The 17,878-nt window shown below is 40.7% G+C and overlaps 1 protein-coding gene across 1 annotated transcript in view; it reads left to right on the forward strand.

Moving 5' to 3' along the window:
• Positions 1-15,106, forward strand: part of LOC140487247 (protein polyglycylase TTLL10-like) — a 51,465-nt gene extending 36,359 nt beyond the window's left edge. Inside the window, exons 8-11 of the mRNA XM_072586874.1 lie at positions 4,345-4,485; positions 7,098-7,214; positions 14,148-14,241; positions 14,381-15,106. Coding sequence (XP_072442975.1) covers positions 4,345-4,485; positions 7,098-7,214; positions 14,148-14,241; positions 14,381-15,015 — 987 coding nt within the window. The 3' untranslated portion in view covers positions 15,016-15,106. The remainder of the gene's footprint in view (positions 1-4,344; positions 4,486-7,097; positions 7,215-14,147; positions 14,242-14,380) is intronic.
• Positions 15,107-17,878: the final 2,772 nt, after the last annotated feature.

Consider the following 17,878-nt stretch of genomic DNA (forward strand, 5'->3'; position numbering starts at 1 on the left):
TCTTTGTGCAGCACTCCCTGGGACCTTTCCATTAAGTGTATACATCCTGCCCTGATTTGCCTTTCCAAAATGCAGCACCTGACATTTATATAAATTAAACTCCAGCTGCTACTCCTTAGCCCATTGGCCCGTCAGATCAAGGTCCTGTAGTACTCCGAGGTAACCTTCTTCATTATCCACTACTTCACCAGTCTTAGTGTCATCTGCAAACTTACTAACCATGCCAGCTATATTCACATTTCTCATGCACATATCCAATTCTGTTTTGAATGTTGACATTGAATCTACTCCCACTATTTTACTTGATAAAAGTCTGATGATACAGCTGAGGACATTTTAGTGTGATAATGATTCCATAATAACTGAACATCAATGATACATTTTTGCTCCATCTTGGTTCTCAATGATTTGCAAATTCAGACAACACATTATAAACTCTGTAAATGTAATGGAAATAAACATCAGGATGCTGACTGCAATCCCTTGTTTATCACGCCCGGTCAAAGTTTATTTCATGGAAAGAAGTCACAGGAGTTTATTTCTTGTTTGTTCATGTGCAGGCAGCACACAGGGATTTTATCTGCCCGGTCGATACCCAGCTGAATTTGATGGGAGTGTTCAATCTCAATATGTAAATAAACAGTAACCTCTGAGGGGGGGGGTCTAAAAAGACCCACCTTGGCAGCAATCAATAATCTTTTCCAAAAGCATGCATTTCACACAGTTCCTTGCATTTTATATTATACCAGTGAACATCTCCAACTTTTCATGATTTATGGAACAGTTAAAGCCAAGTCTGCGTCTGTAAAATGTTCCTTGGAGGCACCTTGTCTTCTGAGCCAAGGCACAGGTTCAAGTCCCACCTACCTCAGAGGTGTGTGATAATATGCCTAGCCAGGTTGATAAAAAATATTTGTAAATATTCCTGCATAACAGCTGTCAGATTGTGAGTCTCTTCAGACATAGCATTCAGGCGTGTTTGGGCAGAGTTGAGGAAACATTACTTTGACTCTTACTTCAAGTGTACATCATCCTTGTAGTCACTGATAGTTGCATCTGATTTTTAAATGGTTCATAATTGTTTAAATCCCCAACATTGATGTCTCTCACCTTGGAAGGGTAGTAGTTGGAAGTTGCAAATTTGCAAATCTTTGAGAATTCAAGATGGAGCAAAAATGTATCGTTGATGTTCAGTTATTATGGAATCATTATCACACTAAAATGTCCTCGGGTGTATAATCAGACTTTTATCAAATAAAACAATTTGACACCAAAATATTTAAGACAATGTTACCATAAAACCTAGTCAAAAAGTACATTTTTAAGAAGCATCTTAAAGGAGGAATGTGAGTTAGAGAGATGTCAAGGTTTGAATTCCAGATTGATGCCTGGAAAGCCAAAGGTATGTCAGTCAGTGGTGCAATGTAGAAGTTGCACAAGAGTCTTATGATGGGATCTGACAGATAAGAGATTTCAAGGGGGAGTTGCAAATACCAGGATCCAGGACATTGTTGGGCTATGATCCGCTGTTTATGAATGGAGGGTTGGAAGACACATGGAGGTGGACTTTAAAGGGGGAATAGTGCCAACTGCTGGCCCATGCTGCCCTCACCACAATTCCCCCAGAGGAAAGGTTAGACCACTACTAAAAAGCTTGCCCCACAGTAATGTCATGCTGAAAGTGGCCTGAACAAGCAGAGGGTGATCCTGCGCCTCTTGGTGAACAGGAATCTCTGTCCTACAGAGCTGGTGACCAATTAGAATGATGAAGAACTTCAGTATTGGGTATTTCTGGAACTGCAAAGAACCCACAAAGATTGTCAATGGCATTTGGATTCAGGTCTTTTCCGGCATTTAGGATGGAAATGGATAGGACACCGGGGAAAGTTTGGAAGGGAACAAAAACAGAAATTGCTGGACAAACTCAGCAGGTCTGGCAGCATCTATGGAGAGAAAACAAGAGTTAATGTTTTGGGTTCAGGGCATCTTGGTGGGGGTGGGGGTGGGGGTGCCTTACATACACTTATGACAGCCTCAAACCATGTGTCCCCTTCCTTCTTCCTGTCTTCTCAATGAAGTTGTAAAACAAGAGATCCTAACTTGGAGCCATCTACTACTGCCCAACATTTTGTGACGGTGGAGATGAACAGAGCACTTCAGGTATTCAAGAGTGGTCTCTTAAGGCTTTCAACAAACCTAAGGGTGGGTGGGCTAATGAAGTTTTACCCAACTCCATATCATGGGAAATATGTCAGTGGGAGGATGGCAGTGAGCTAGTAACTCCGCATATTTTATGTGCCTCACCTCCCACACGCTGAACCTATCCAGTGGGGGGAATGTACAATCCAGACCATGGAAACATAAAGCAATGCTTACAAGCTTCCAACCCAGACTACTGAAAAGCGGATTACATTTAATCTCTCACCGGGGAGCCATAGAGTCACAGAGATGTACAGCATGGAAACAAACCCTTCGGTCCAACTCGTCCATGCTGACCTACCTAATCCCCACCTAATCTAGTCCCACTTGCCAGCATTTGGCCCATATCGCTCTAAACCCTTCCTATTCATATACCCATACAAAGGCCTTTTAAATGTTGCAATTGTACCAGTCACCACCACTTCTTCTAGCAGCTCATTCCATAAACGCACCATCCTGTGTGTGAAAATGTTGCCCATTTAGGTCCCTTTTATATCTTTCCCCTCTCACCCTGAACCTATGCCCTTTATTCTAGACTCCTCCACCCCAAGGAAATGTCACACAGTACAGAAACAGACCGTTTGGTCCAACCAGTCCATGCCGAACATAATCCCAAACTAAACTAGTCCCACCTGCCTGCTCCTGGTCCATATCCCTCCTATTCATGTATTTATCCAAGTGTCTTTTAAATGTTGTAATTGTACCTGCATCCAATATTTTCTCTGGAAGTTCATTCCACACACAAACCACCCCCTGTGTAAAACATTTGCCCCTCATGTCTTTTTAAATCTTTCTCCTCTCATCTTAAAAATATGCCCCCTTGTCTTGAAATCCCCCATCCTAGGGAAAAGATACCTACCATTAACGCTATCCATACCACTCATTATTTTATAAACTTCTGTAAGCCCTCCTTTCAACCTCCTATGCCCAGTGAAAAGGTCCCAGCCCTATGCAGCTTTTCTTTATAACTCAAACCTTTCATTACCAGCAATATCTGGTAAATCTCTTCTGAACCTCATCAGCTTAATAAAATCTTCCTATAGCTGGGCAAACAGAACTGAAAACAATATTCCAGAAGAAGCCTCACCAATGTCCTGCATAACCTCAACATGACTTTCCAACTCATTTGTTAATACCGTGTATAGAGGCTGTAGGATTCTCAAATTTAACATCTCAAGCACCAAAGCCTCAGAAGATGAGCTTGTTACTCCTTCAGCCTGTGATAAAGTTAATAACGCGGGTTAGCATATTACTTCCAATCATCCCACCTCTATGTTCTTGTGATTGGTCTCCTGACATGTGCATCCTTACAACACACCTCCTTCCCCAGCCAATTGGAAAGCAAATAAACTCTTCATTGGCCAAAGATTTTGGACTGACAGTCAAAAAGCCTTTTTTTGCCCATGTTCAATATTTTTATAGCTAATTATCAAGCTATTCAAAGAAATCGGTTTTACTAAAGAGGCTAGGATAAATTTTAATATCCACTGTGGCCCCACCAGGACAAGCAGAACTCAGCGTGAGGACTAATTTTGTTAAAAATAGGAAATCTGGTCTCCACCTTGATTTTTTGACTTCCTATGTTCTCATCTATGATCTCTTTCCCACTGATCTCTTCTTGCGATTTGTTCTCGCTCTGTGATCTCTTTGTACTGCTGCAATTTCTCCCTCCCAGTATGGTTTTCTACACCTGATTTCCACCATGCACTGCAGACCCTTGAACTTTCCCTCTGCCCCCAGCCACTGCCAATCATTTACTTCTTGCAAGCACTTCCTTCAAAGTTCACTCCCTCCATTCCCTCAAAGCCTCCTCTTTAATCTCGTATGCCTCCCTGTCCTGCAATAGCCACCGGACACTCCAAGCCCCCTGTACCACTCACTGACACTAAACGTTCTTGATTATAAAATAACATCATAATAACGAGCAAAGTCTACAGGAAGTGTTCAAGTATGGGGTTTCACCAAGTGCAGCAAGTTCAGTGCAGTACAGCATCCACAGGCATACAATGTATTAGTTGATCTTTTTCTGAATTATTCATCTGGCATTAAATCATCCTTTCATGTGATCTCAGAAGCATCACTTCATCAGGTGCCCTCATCAATTGGAATCTTATTCCACTGGTTTCTCCTTTTTTCATCTTACAGTTTGTACAGAAAAAGAACCCACTTTACAGTGAGATGAAGGAGGATACAGTCTGGTCCATGGAGCACTTGAATGACTATATTAATAAGCATTATATGAAAGAAATGGATCTACCAAAGGACTGGGTCTTCACTGTTTTTGAGGTAAGTTTAATGTCTAACTTTCACCTGGGTTCTAGTTAATGGAACACGATTATCTTGGGATAAGAGGAGTGAAGTACAGTTCACTTAGTAGGTTTGTGCTTTCACTCAGGTTGGTCTTTCCTGTTATACTATTTCTGATCAATTTAAACTGATGTAGAGCTGAGAACTTTTCACTCAGTCGTCAAATGAGACCAGCTGAAGAATCACAGTCATTTAGTTGAGGAGACCCAATGGCAATGGTCAGCCTGACCTATTGGTCCTCATTTGGACTATATCATGGGCTCGCAATGAAAAATGACCCTTAATGAGTCATGAAATAAAAACAGCAAAGCTGGAGAAACTCAGCAGGTCTGGCAGCATCTATGGGGAAAGAAACAGATTTAACCTTTCAAACCCAGGGAGTCTTCATCAGAGTCTGATCTGAAGATTCAATGGACTTAAAACATTAACTCTGCTTTCTTATCATAAAATGCTGCCAGACCTGCTGAGTTTCTCCACCAATTTCTGTTTCTCCAGCATCCACAGTTCTTTGCTTAGTCTCAATGAATACTGCATTGAGCAAAGTTAGCATATTACTTGGGATAGGATCCCAATCCTCATTCCTTCCAAAACTGACACTTTACATGTCAAATTGAAGAGCAGCAAATTAGAGGGACATCCTCCCAGGAATACTGGGGTGGTGCATTGCCATCTTTTTATGGAGACCAAGTTGCTGTGGAAACATACACATTTACATATGTGTTGTGGTCTGAAGCTATGAAAAGTGATGGTAGAGTAGTTAGTTTCCATCACTTAGCAGACTAAGAATCTTTCTGTCACTCTTACACCCTGCTATTGCCGATAGTTGGAAGGATTTGCATGTTGATAACCATAGCTGCGATATGAATGTACTTTCCTTAGCTATCAAGTCCTGGAGTATTTGCATGTTTCATGGGAAGCACAGTGGCTCAGAGGTCAGCACTGCTGCCTCAAAATACTAGGTTTCTGGGTCCAATTCCACCCTTGGGTGACTATCTGTGCACATTCTCCCTGTGGCTGTGTGGGTTTCCTCCAGGTGCTCTGGTTTCCTCCCACAGTCTAAAAATTGCCAGTTAGATGGATTGGCCATGCTAAATTGCCCATAGTATCCAGTATGTTTGATTAGGCTAGTTGGATTATCCATGGGAAGTGCAGGGTTACAGAGATAGGGTGGATCATGGAGTGACGATCTTTGGAGGGGCAATGTGGACTCACTGAGCTGAATGGCCTGCTTCCAGTCTGTCAGGATTCAATTCTATGGTTCTATGTTGATAAACGTAGCTGCATTATGGATGTGCCTTCATTAGCCATCAACTCCTGGAGAGGGATTTGAACCATGGAGTATCTGGCTCCAAGATAGAGATTCTTTCCATTGCATCACATGACCTCCCTCTGTCATGCTATAGGTGTAAATCATCAGGTCTTCCATGATCCTGCGAACTTTGCTAGGAGCTGTGGAATAGGTCCCTCTCTGGTGGACCCCTGTTCAGAGCTTTGCCCCAAAGCTTGAGTCTTCCTCAATCGGATTTTATCAGTCAGCTAACAAATTACATCCACTTCACTGGGAGATTTGCTTGTAACAGAATTGTTTCCTTCCAAGCAATAAACTTGTGATAATGCAACTGGGCAGAGTTTTGTTTCCAGGTTCCATGGTAAGGCTTACAATTATATAAGTATGCAGATATCATTCCAAAAAGAAGTGGACACGTGAAAACTGAGAAAGATTATCCATGTAGTTTGATGAGAAAAGATTAGCGCTTTACCTCTGAAAGTCAGGATTCAGATTCAGCTGAGGGAGAAGATATTAATGTAGATCTGTTCACCAAAGTCTGAGAAGAAAATCGTAAAACAGTTTCAGTCAGTGTTAGTCCCATTGAAAATGGACAAACAGGATGCAGTCACTTTTATAACAGCTGATCTGCACTAAGTAAACTCCAATAAACATCAGTGTGATAATGACTGGATAATCCACTTTGCAACATTGACTGAAGAATAAATATTGACGAGGGCACGAGGGATAACACCCCTAGTTTTATTAATAATTACAGAATGGCTCCAGTAGAAGGGAGGTCATCTGGCCCATCGTACTCATGCTCGCTCTTCGCAAAAACCATTACCTCTTCCCACCTTCACTCTGTAACCTTGTAACTTTTTTCTAAACTTCTGATAACTATCTCTTTTGAAAGCCTCGATTGAATCTGCTGCCATCAAACACAGTTGAATGCTTAAATCACCATTGCTTCCTTTACTAGTTATCTTAATTCTGGTCCTGGATACTTCTACCAATGGGTGCAGTTCCTCCCTCACTGTTCTGTCCAATGCCCTTGTGTCTCCTCTGCGATCATGCTTTTGGACCTCTTTTTCCATGCACTTGAGAGACAGTTGGAGTTTTGGTTCAGTTAAACGGCTGCTTAAGCCTCTGGAGTGGGTTTTAAATGATCACCTTGTGATTTAAAGATTAATTGGGAATCCCGGAAGGGAATGAAGTGCGTGTGTAAGTGTGTGAAAAAGAAATAAATTGAAATGCATTTTATACTGTCACGTGGTTGAGAAAATTAATCCACACAATTAAAAGCATCATAACCTCCTTGCAGAAGAGAATGCAGAAAATCATGATTCAATGTTTCTTCGCCGTCAAGGGAAAACTAGAATGTAAACTGGGCTACTTCAACCTCCTGGGCTGCGATTTTATAGTCGATCAAAACTTCAAGGTAATTGTAATTTTTGTCCTGTTTTGCTGTACAGTTTTGGCCATTATAGGAGTAAATGGGTTGCAGGTGATCCATCAGTTTAAAAGCTGGATGTGTGGTAACAGGTCCATGTAGACATTTAGTTGATGCTTTTTGTGATCCATGGGATTTAAAGGAAAACTTTACATGTTGAACTATTTCTCCCATGGACAAAGAATGTTGAGATGATCCAATGGCAAATTACAAAGAGAGGAGAGATGTTGGCCTGATGGGTTAACAATCCTGAGGCCCAAGCTAATGCTCTGGAGTCAAGAGTTTAAATCCTACTATGGCAGCTAATGGAATTTAAAACCCATCAATAAATCTGCAGACTAACCACAGTCTCAGTGATGGCAACCATGAAACTATCATAAGTTATTATATCAAACAATCTGTAAATGTCCTTCAGGAAAAAAATAAACTGCTATCCATAAGACCATAAGATAAAGGAGCAGAATTATGCCACCAAGTCTGTTCCATCATTTGATCGTGGCTGATTTGTTTCTCAACACTATTCCCCTCCTTCTCCCCGTACCCTTTCACTCCCTTACTAATCAAGAACCCTATCTATCTCGGTCTTAAGTACACTCAATGACTTGGCCTCCACAGCTATATACAGCAATGAGTTGCACAGATTCACCACCCTCTGACTGAAGAAACCCCTCCTCATCTCGGTTCAAGAGAGTTATCCCTTCATTCTGAAGCCGTGTCCTTGGGTCTCTCTTACTAATGGAAACATCTTCTCCATGTCCACTCCATCCAGGCCTTTCAGTATTCTGTATGTTTCAAATAAGGTTCCCCTCTCATTCTTCTAAACTCTGTTGGGTACAGGCTCAGAATCCTCAACTGCTCCACTTATGACAAGCCCTTCATCTCGGATCATTCTTGTAAATCGTTCCTGAACCCCCTCCAGTGGCACTAAATCCTTCCTTCCATACAGGAACCAAAATTGCTCAGAATTTTCGAAATTAGGTCTGACTAGTGCCTTACAGAACCTCAGCAGTACATCCTTGCCCTTATGTTATAGCCCTTTCAAACATTGCATTTGCCTTCCTCATTACCAACTGAACCTGCATGTTAAACATAAGATAATTCTGAACTAGGACTCCTAAATTCCTCCAGATCTGCTTCATACTTATAGTCACAGAATTGTTCAGCACATAAACAGACGCTTCAGTCTAACTCTTCCATACTGACCAGACATCCTAAATAAATGTAGCTCCATTTGCCAGCATTTGGCCCATATCTGTTTTAACCCTTCCTATTCGTGTACCCATCCAGTTACCTATTAAATGTTGTAATTGTACCAGCCTCCTCTGGTCACAGGCCTCCAGTCCAAAAAGCAACCCTCCACAACCATCCTCGGTCTCCTACCTTCAAGCTAATTTTGTATCCAAATGGCTCTCTCTCCCTGGATTCCAAGTGACCTAACTTTGCTGACCAGTGTCCCGTGCAGACCCTTGTTAAACACCTTGCTGAAGTCCATATAGACACTGCTCAGCCTTCATCAATCTTATTTGCCACTACTTCAAAAACATCAATCAAGTTAGTGAGACACAATTTCCCATGTGCATAGCCATATTGACTATCCCTGATTTTCCAAAAATATGTAAATCCTGTCTCTTGAAATCCCTTCCAACAATTTACCCATCACTGACATCAGGCTTACCAGTTTACAGTTTTCTGGCTTTTCCTTGCCTAGTTTTCTCAAATAATGGCACCATATTAGCCAACCTCTAGTTTTCCAGTGTCTCACCTGTGGCTATTGTTGACACAAATATCTGAGCGAGGGGCCCAGCAATCACTTCCCCAGCTTCCCACAGATTTCTGGGATACACTTGATTAGTTCCTGGGGATTTATTTCTGAAGTATTTCCCCATTTAGAAAATAATCTACGGCTGTATTCTTCCTAACAAAGTGTACAATCTCACATTTTCCCACATTTTATTCCAATGGTCCAATTAAGTCCTTATCAAATTTGTAGCAATATATGTCACACCAAATGTATCAGTGTGGCTGACTTTTCTCTGCCCGCATCAATCAATCCACTGAGTTCCACTTCAGTGATCCCCACATCCGATGAAAGAATAAAAGGAAGAAAAGAATGAAAAACTGCTGTGAAAAGGTAATTTCACTTGGCTGCTAGGTGTGGTACCGAGAATTCGAAATTAACATCCTTGAGATGGATTTTTTTCCCCCCACTAGGTATAACAGAATGTGCAGATACCATTGATTCCTTGAGCTTTAATTCCTCCTAAAATGTGGGTTAAAAAATTATCTGATGAGTAACAAGATTTGAGGTTAGTGGGTTGAGTTTTGAATAAGGTCATCAGATATGGTTCTGTTGGGCTAATGCTCGGAGCTGACGACAAAAGATTGAATTTTCAAAGCAAAATAATTTCTTCCACTTTTTTAGCCTTGCTATATTTGTAACATTTTGGCTATCCCACAAGGCTGGTGTTCAAAACATTCAGCAACACTTTTAAGACATAATCTAGTCTAGGACTTCAGTGCAGGACTATAGGTGTTTTGCACTGTGAAATGTATTATCTTTTGGATGAGCTAAATCAAGGGGTCTCTCAGGGGCCTAAGAATCTCATATTAGTCTTCAAAAAAGTACTGAGGTGGCATCTTCATACATATGCCTGGGAGTATGGAGTCTGTAATATTTGAATCTGAAGCTGACAGATATAGGTGGAGTTTCACCAAATAGATGGGCTAAGACAGAGGTAGAGATGAGTCATGTAATTGAGGGGCAATTTCACTTCAGAGCAAGAGGCAACACAAGGTTTTGAACCATCAGGTTTGGACTTTATCACTAGCAGGAGATGGATTTGCTGGCAAGCAGACAAGGCTGGTGCTGTTGTAGATCAGGATGTTACCAACATACATGGGAAAGCCAATCCCACGTCTGCAGGCAATGTCACCAAGGGAAGGTCAAGAATAAATCCCTAAGAATGTTGAAGGGAATTGAAGAGAAACCACTGCCGTTGTTACGGAGTCTAGTTACTATCAGGAACAACTTGGTAATTTGGAAAACAAAGGAAAGGTGTTAAAGGAAGCTATCAGAAGCATGTGAAGTGATCAGTACCATGGCCACAATCACAGAGGGTGGCATTTTGTAACTTTACTTAGGTGCTTTGCAATGCTGTAGATAATGGAAATCTGATTGAACAGATTCACACATGGATTTAGGAGAGAGCAACAAAATCAAAAACTTGGAGAGAACAGGGTGATTGGAGAGGGTGTGGTTGTTTGTGGAGCATTTGAACTTTAAGGAGACCACATTGTTGGTATTTTCATAACAGAGCAGACAGTGTTTCAGGGGAGTAAACCATTTACAACGCCAGATAGCATGGGAGCCAGGAAAGGAATTGGCTGGTCAGCAGTATAATGGGTTTAGAGTTCAAGGAATAAACGGTGGTTCACATGGACAACATAGGCTCTGGGAAGCCATGACGAAAAATAGGAGCAGAGCGAGAGAAAAATGCATATTTAGGGCTAATATGAGAAGGGCGATGAGTATCTGAGAAGGAGAACAATGGCTTTATGGGCAAGATAATGGGGGAAGTGGGATACAGCAGGGGCAGCTGAAAGGAGATTTTGTTCTTATTAATAAAGCCTATGACCTTGCCAGGCTTGTTTGAGGTGACAAATAGGAAAGAAAGATAGGTTAATGAAGATAATCGGTGATAGAGTCAAGAAGCTAGGGGTTATCTTTGCTTTCAGCAACATTAGAAACCTGATATTGGAGCATGGGAAGTAGCAGTTTGTTCCAAACTCATTGTCCAAATGGAATTGCAAAAACATAAGTTAAATTGGAATGAAACAACTTTATCTAAGCTGTACAGTGATATACAAAATGCATCAAGAACAACATACAATGTTTAATTTGTGCTTGTTTGGGGAGATGGTAACTATCGCTAGATTATTAATTCAGTGACCATGGTAGTGTTCTGGGGACAAATCCTGCCATGGCAGATGGTGGAATTTGAATTCAATAAATAGCTGGAATTAGAAATCCAAGGATGACCATGAAACCACTGTCAGTTGTCAGGAAAAAACTCATTTGGTTCATTAATGTCTTTTTGGGAAGGAAAGTACAATCCTCACCCAGCCTGGCCTACATATGACTCCAGACCCACAATTATATAGTTGACACCTAACTGCACTGTAGGCAATTAGGGATGGATCATAAATGCTGGTCTAGCCAGTGATACCCACATCGGTGAATGATTAATAAAAAAAACTGTTTCCTTACTTATTGAATTACCTCTTAACAGGCCTATGGGTTGCTTCAACAACGAATGGGAACAATAGGCTGTTGGTTCTGGTGGCTTCATATCTGTTGCCTAGCAGTCCCCAATCAAATACACACACATGGCAGTACCTAATGTTCTGCTCACCCAATCATTTACTTGGATCACTTTATTGTATGTGAAACACTGCACAATGGTTTATCTCACCAAGCAATTGAAAGGGAGGGAAGGGGGTGGCAGTTACAAGAAATGGAGCCCTCTCATCTTCCAGTAAATTGCAGCTCCAGGCATTGATATGTGAACAGTACACAGTGCATAGTCCTAGTGTACAATGAAGGAACAATATCGATTCGTGCATTGACTCAAGCTCAGAATTCCAATAACCTTAGTGGAAATTGTGAATTTATCTTTAATTAACTGTCACTAACAAACTTCAAGAATCTCCCTCCTGACCTTTCAACAGTGAGGCACTCCTTCAGCACTAAACCTCCAACAGTGCAGCACTCCTTCAGCGCAGACCCTCTAACAGTGAAGCACTCCCTCATTGCCGAACCTCCAACAGTACAGTGCTCCCTCAGCACTGATCCTCCGACAGTGCAGCGCTTTGTACAGGCAATTTCTGAGAAACCAATTTCACTGCTGAACTGTTAATCACAGTAGTAAAAATAATCAGCAATTCAAGGGCATTCTCATATGGCCTCAGACATTCCAATTAGACCCAGTAAAGAAGAGCAAGGCTGATTCAGCAAAGGGGGACTGGGATTCAAGTGGTTTAGCAAGCTGTTGTTCATGAGAGTAGTGCCCCCTCTGAAAAATGATGTGGCTTTCTTTAAGGGTTAAATTGATGGTCTAGAAAGGTGCACAAAATACAACTGAAAATTCGACACATAAGACAAATATTGTGAATGCTGGAAATCTGGAAGAGAAACTGAAAGCTCTGGAAATACCGTGCTGGTTCCAGTATCCTCCATGGAGAGGTTATTCTTTCATCTAAACCACCAGAATTTCCTGCTTTTAGTTGAAAATATCCTAAAAGTGTGGGTATCAGGAAAGAAAGAAAAGGACTTTTTAATTATGAAGAATTATGTAAATATGAAAATTGTTCAGCATTATATACTGGATATTTAAAATAGGAGCGAATCCTGAAGATAATATCAACAAATCAGTTTGCAAATTATGAAAAATCATGAATAATATTTTCTAGGTAGTTAAAAAAAAGGAGGTGAATGACTGGTAAGTGTACAACCTCCATTTCCTAACCTTTTTCCTTTGTGTTCATTCCATTTGACATGATTCTCATCAGCTTCTGTCTCATTGTTCACTATCTCAACAGTGCACAAAAAGTGACAATTTAGCCGAAGCCCATGCCTGCTATCTATATATCAACAGTTAGTCAGTCTCATTCTCCCCACCCCACTGCATCCTTGTTACTCTGCAAGTGTATTCCCACTTTTAGCTAATTTCCTTTTGAAAACTATCATTACATTTGCTTTCACTATTTTGTCATGCTGTGCATTCCAGATTATAATGGTGCCATAAAAATTCTCCTCTGGTCCTTCTGCTAATGATCATAGATAGGTACCCTCTGCTTACCGATAATTCTTGCTCATCGATGCATTTAATCCTCATTTACTGCACAGAAATGCCTCAATTTTGAACAAATCTATTAAAACCCTTAATCTCCAAATCTATAAAAAGAACAGTCCTAACAGTGTACTGGTATGTTTGGAGGTGTTAGTTAAGCCATCAAGATCTTTTTCCCAAGCCTCTGCCAAAAAAGAAACTGAGTGAACTCAAGGATGATCTGAAGCTTGTCCTAATGAACCCTCAGAAACACAAAAGGTAAGCAGAAGTCACCAGCTTTCTGTCCATTTCCTAACCTCCCACGTCACCCCACAGCAGGCTGATTAATGAAACAAATGATTATTTTAAACAGGAATCCACCTATCTGAATGTTTATTGAAAGAACAGGAAGATCCAAGGATGGATATTAAACAGCATAGGAACTGCTGTTTGCTCATCTGTTAGGAGCAACCATTTGCTTTGGCAGATGGTCAGTGTAGGTCAAGGCACCTCTTGGCTAAGGAAGCTTATGCAATTGATATGGTAGCATCACTCAGATCAACCAGAATCTCTGAAGCATAACAAGTTATAATTGTCAGTAGATCTAATTATTTTGTTAAAATGTGTGCAGGAAACACCATTTATGTTCTGGCCAATATTAATGCTTTAACCAACACCACCCAAAATTGCACTAGTCATTCATGACATTTGTTTCTATAATTATCTCAATAATCACTGCATTTCAAAAAATTAGTTACTTCGTTGTGACATCCTTCCCTACAGAAGGTTACTCCTTACAAGACCAGTGTGATCTTCTCCCATTTCTACATGAATTACCTTTTTTCCATTTTCAAATGTTTAAGTGATTTTAGTATTAAATTGTCGCGATGACCGCTAGGCTATAGATAGTGATTCAAAAAACATGCACTGAACCTGACAGCCCATAGAGACTGGGAATGTAATTGAGCTGAATTTGAACTCAGATCATAGAAATGGAAGACTACTCGGTCTAAGTCACCACCCATTGCTGTGGAAACTAAAGATGGTAGGCATACACATGGATTAACAGTTCTGTGTTTGATCTGTTCATCAGATTTGGTTACTGGAGATGAATGCCAATCCGTCTTTACAGAGACACTGTGAGGTTCTCAAAACAGTCATCCCTAAATTAGTGTACGAAGCTCTTGGTAAGATGTTGTTGCCTTCATTTTGTTTTTTCAGAAGAAGATTTGTGGAAACTATTGATATTCATTTCATTTCTTGAAAACCATTGCTTTCATAAACAATCAAATGGTCGCATTGAACAAAATTCTTTTCTCTTCTCAGATGTGGTACTTGAGATATTCAAAAAATGCAGTAAAGGATTACATGTCTTGCCACTTCAGTCACAAAAAGAGTTTGTTCTGATATACAATGGGGATCATCAGGAAAAGCTTACTAGGTCTCTGCCTAGGACAGAAAGCAATGTGTCACCAACAATTCTTAAGCAACCTTGCCGAGTGGCTGTGGGTTCTGTAAAATGCACTGAGAAAAGTCCAATGCAAAAGTCTATGACTTCTTCAAATCCTGCAGTTGCTTCAGCAAAAATACTTCAGAACAAACTTTCATTTGTACCTTATGCAAAGCTGCCAGCCATCTCACTAACAGTGAAACAGAATACATCGAAGACTAACTTTCCAGCAAATTTCCAACTGGCTGCAGCCTCCCCTGGTGAAAACAGCCAACTAAAATCCGACAGACATGGAAGTGCTTTCAAAAAAATACCAATGACCACACAGTTAAAACCTTTAGTCACCAGGAACCCACATTCTAGTTCCCATCCTCGGCAAAGTTTGGTGAGCAATTCCTTGTTGGTCAGTGGTACCTTTCACCCAAAGTACATCAACACGATGGTTGCAAAATCATCGGAGATGAAGATGAGCTCCAAAGAGAACAAGACACCATCTGGTGATGCGGCCTAGACTGCTGTGATAAGAATTGAAAATCACAAGGATTACATATCCATTTGGTGCTAACTTAGTTTCTGCTTAGCCAGGGTTGTTTCTTTAAATTCCAACCACCTTCTTAAAGAACAGTTGATTACATCTTTATCAATGTGACCTCATTGAAGTGCGTAAGATATTACATATGATAGGTTCATGTTTATAATCACCTGTACATCAACAGAAAATATCCTTGATTGGAATGTATTGGTTACGTATTTTGTGGAATAAAAGGAACTTCTTTCATGTTGCCATTTTTTTATTCTAACTAAAGCATACAGGGCTTCTCCCTCCCCTACCTTACTTTAAATGCAAATGTTACCTTTTCAGCTGCAAGAAATCCATCCAATTCAAAGAAGACTGCATTTGTCGACACCAATGCATGCTCTATACACTTCTCATGTCCATTTAAATAGTTTGAAGGGACATGGCTCAGGAGCCAGGAGGGTTGACTATCCTATCTATCGGCGATTCCACTTTCAAGGAGATATGAACCTACACTCCAAGGTCTCTTTGTTCAGCAACACTCCCTAGGACCTTACCAATAAGTGTATACGTCCTGCTAAGATTTGCTTTCCCAAAATGCAGCACCTCGTACACAAATGTTTTCCCTGGTTTTCACAGTGCTGTTTGGGAGCTCCCACATTCTGGAGTTGCAACACATCACGTGCCCTGAAATGTTGATAATGTTTAATTGATGACTTACAAATTCTTTAGTAATTCCCATCCTAACAGTCCTTTGGGTGTTTCTCTGCCCAAAGGACAGCAGTGGTTCAAGAAGGCAGCTCACCATCATGTTCTTGAAAGCAATAAAGAAGGCAATAAGTGCAGACTTAACAAGTAATGCCCATATCCCAGGAATGAATAAAACTAAAATATTTTACTGAATAAATTAAATTAATGTCTTTAGTCTTACCTGTGCTTTTATTCCTATTATTTCAATGGGACAAGTTGAAATATCTTAAATAAGATGGATAGGAAATGCACACCAGCCAATCTAATATGTTTACTACTAATTAAAATGTTACCATTATTAAAATTACCTGAGCTTTGAAAGATGATTAAGAAAAACACTCACCAACCAATCAACTATCTGTCTTCCTGTGACATCACACTTGACTTTCTCAGAACATAGTTGGTCCCCAATGGAGACATAGACATAAACATAAACATAGACATAGACATAGACGAGACTAAACTGGACTGACTGCCTATCAGAGGGTCCTCCTCTCATCCACTCCTGTAGGTGCTGCTGATTGCTTTGGTGTCCCCTTCCCATGTTTTCCTCTAGGTGCTACAGACTGCCTTTCTCATGATCCTCCTTCTGCCTACTCTAGGTGCTGGTGGCTATCTTGGGGATCCTCTTCTCACCTGCTCACCTAAATGTTGCTGACTGCTATCCTTTGGGAAATTCCCCTCACCTGCTCCTCTAGATGCTGCTGTCTGTCTCAGGATCCTTCTTTGATCTGCTCCTCCAGATACTTCTGTCTCTCTTGGGGTCGCCCTTCTCACCTGCTTCTCTAGATTCTGCTGACTGTCTTGATGACCTCCTGAAGGCACCATAGGTGTTTTGTAATGAGGAAACATGTCTACTGTCGTGAAATGGTTACCTGAACTTCCATGATGATGATGTTAGGCCTCTCAGAGCAAGAAAGCCTTCAGGTATAGTCTGCAGTTTTTTAAATTTCAGTCAAATCAACAGCCAAAGACTGATGGCATCAATAGATGAGGCTTGAACACCTGAGGAATGCAATTGAGCTGCAATTCCTGCTGCTTTTTGCTCATCAGTGACATCTACTGGAAGGATGATATGGTAACAAATATGGTGAGGGCAGTGTTGGACTTCATTGTGTTGGTGCTATCCCCTCCTCTTTACGACTGATACCTTGTCAATTCCCATTGTTTCTGTTCATGTGTGCATGAAAAATGAACAGGAGTATTGTATCAGTAGGCAGCATGTGCCTAAATCTTGGTATGGGTCAATGCCATCAGTAACTGAGGCTAAAGGATTAAATAATGAATTAATACTGTACCAGTACAACAAGGTTTATTATCCAGGCAGTCCTGGGTTGTGAATGGGTTCCATTCTGGAGTTCAGTCGTGTTTCAATTTTTATGCAAGTCTGAACACAATGCAGGACAACGTAAAGAAGTTGTTTTTAAGTTCAGGAAACGTTTGCAAGTTGGGTCTTTACAATTAAACCCCTGTGTGGGATCATGTTCGTAAGTACTAGTTTTTTGTAAGTCAAACATTTGTAAGTCAATGACCCCTAAATAAGAAAATTAAGTTAGAATGTGCCTGGCTGAATGGTTATATAGATGCATCTACACATTGAAATGAAGCTTCAGTGTACTTAAAAGCCATAGAAATTGTTGTATTGAAAGACCAAAATCTAACTAGTTGTTTTCTGCCATTCTGGTTGTTGTAAAAAAAAGAGCAAAAGTAGAGTTCGATTATCATCAAAAGTACAACATAACTGGCATGCAGAAGCAACATTTAAATAATATGATTCGCCTGCATTTGCTAAATTAGTTGGTCTCATCCACAGGACAAAACATCCCAGATTTTCCATTTCGTGGACCCTGTTGAGTATCAGTACCATTTTAATTCATGCTTTAATCTCTTGACCTCAGCTACTGAAACACCCACTGAGCCATACCAGGACGTAGGCACCGCCCACTGATACCTGACCCAGCCTGGGTGGCCATTGTTCATGTGTGAGGAGAGACATTGGTCATTCAGTGACACCTACTGAAAGGACCATGCATGTGAACATTAGCCCAGTCAAATGGGCTGCTGACACTCGCAATGTCTTAAAGGTTTTGGCTTAAACACAGACAAT

This window comes from Chiloscyllium punctatum, chromosome 16 (genome assembly GCF_047496795.1).
Source record: "Chiloscyllium punctatum isolate Juve2018m chromosome 16, sChiPun1.3, whole genome shotgun sequence".
Classification (NCBI taxonomy): domain Eukaryota; kingdom Metazoa; phylum Chordata; class Chondrichthyes; order Orectolobiformes; family Hemiscylliidae; genus Chiloscyllium; species Chiloscyllium punctatum.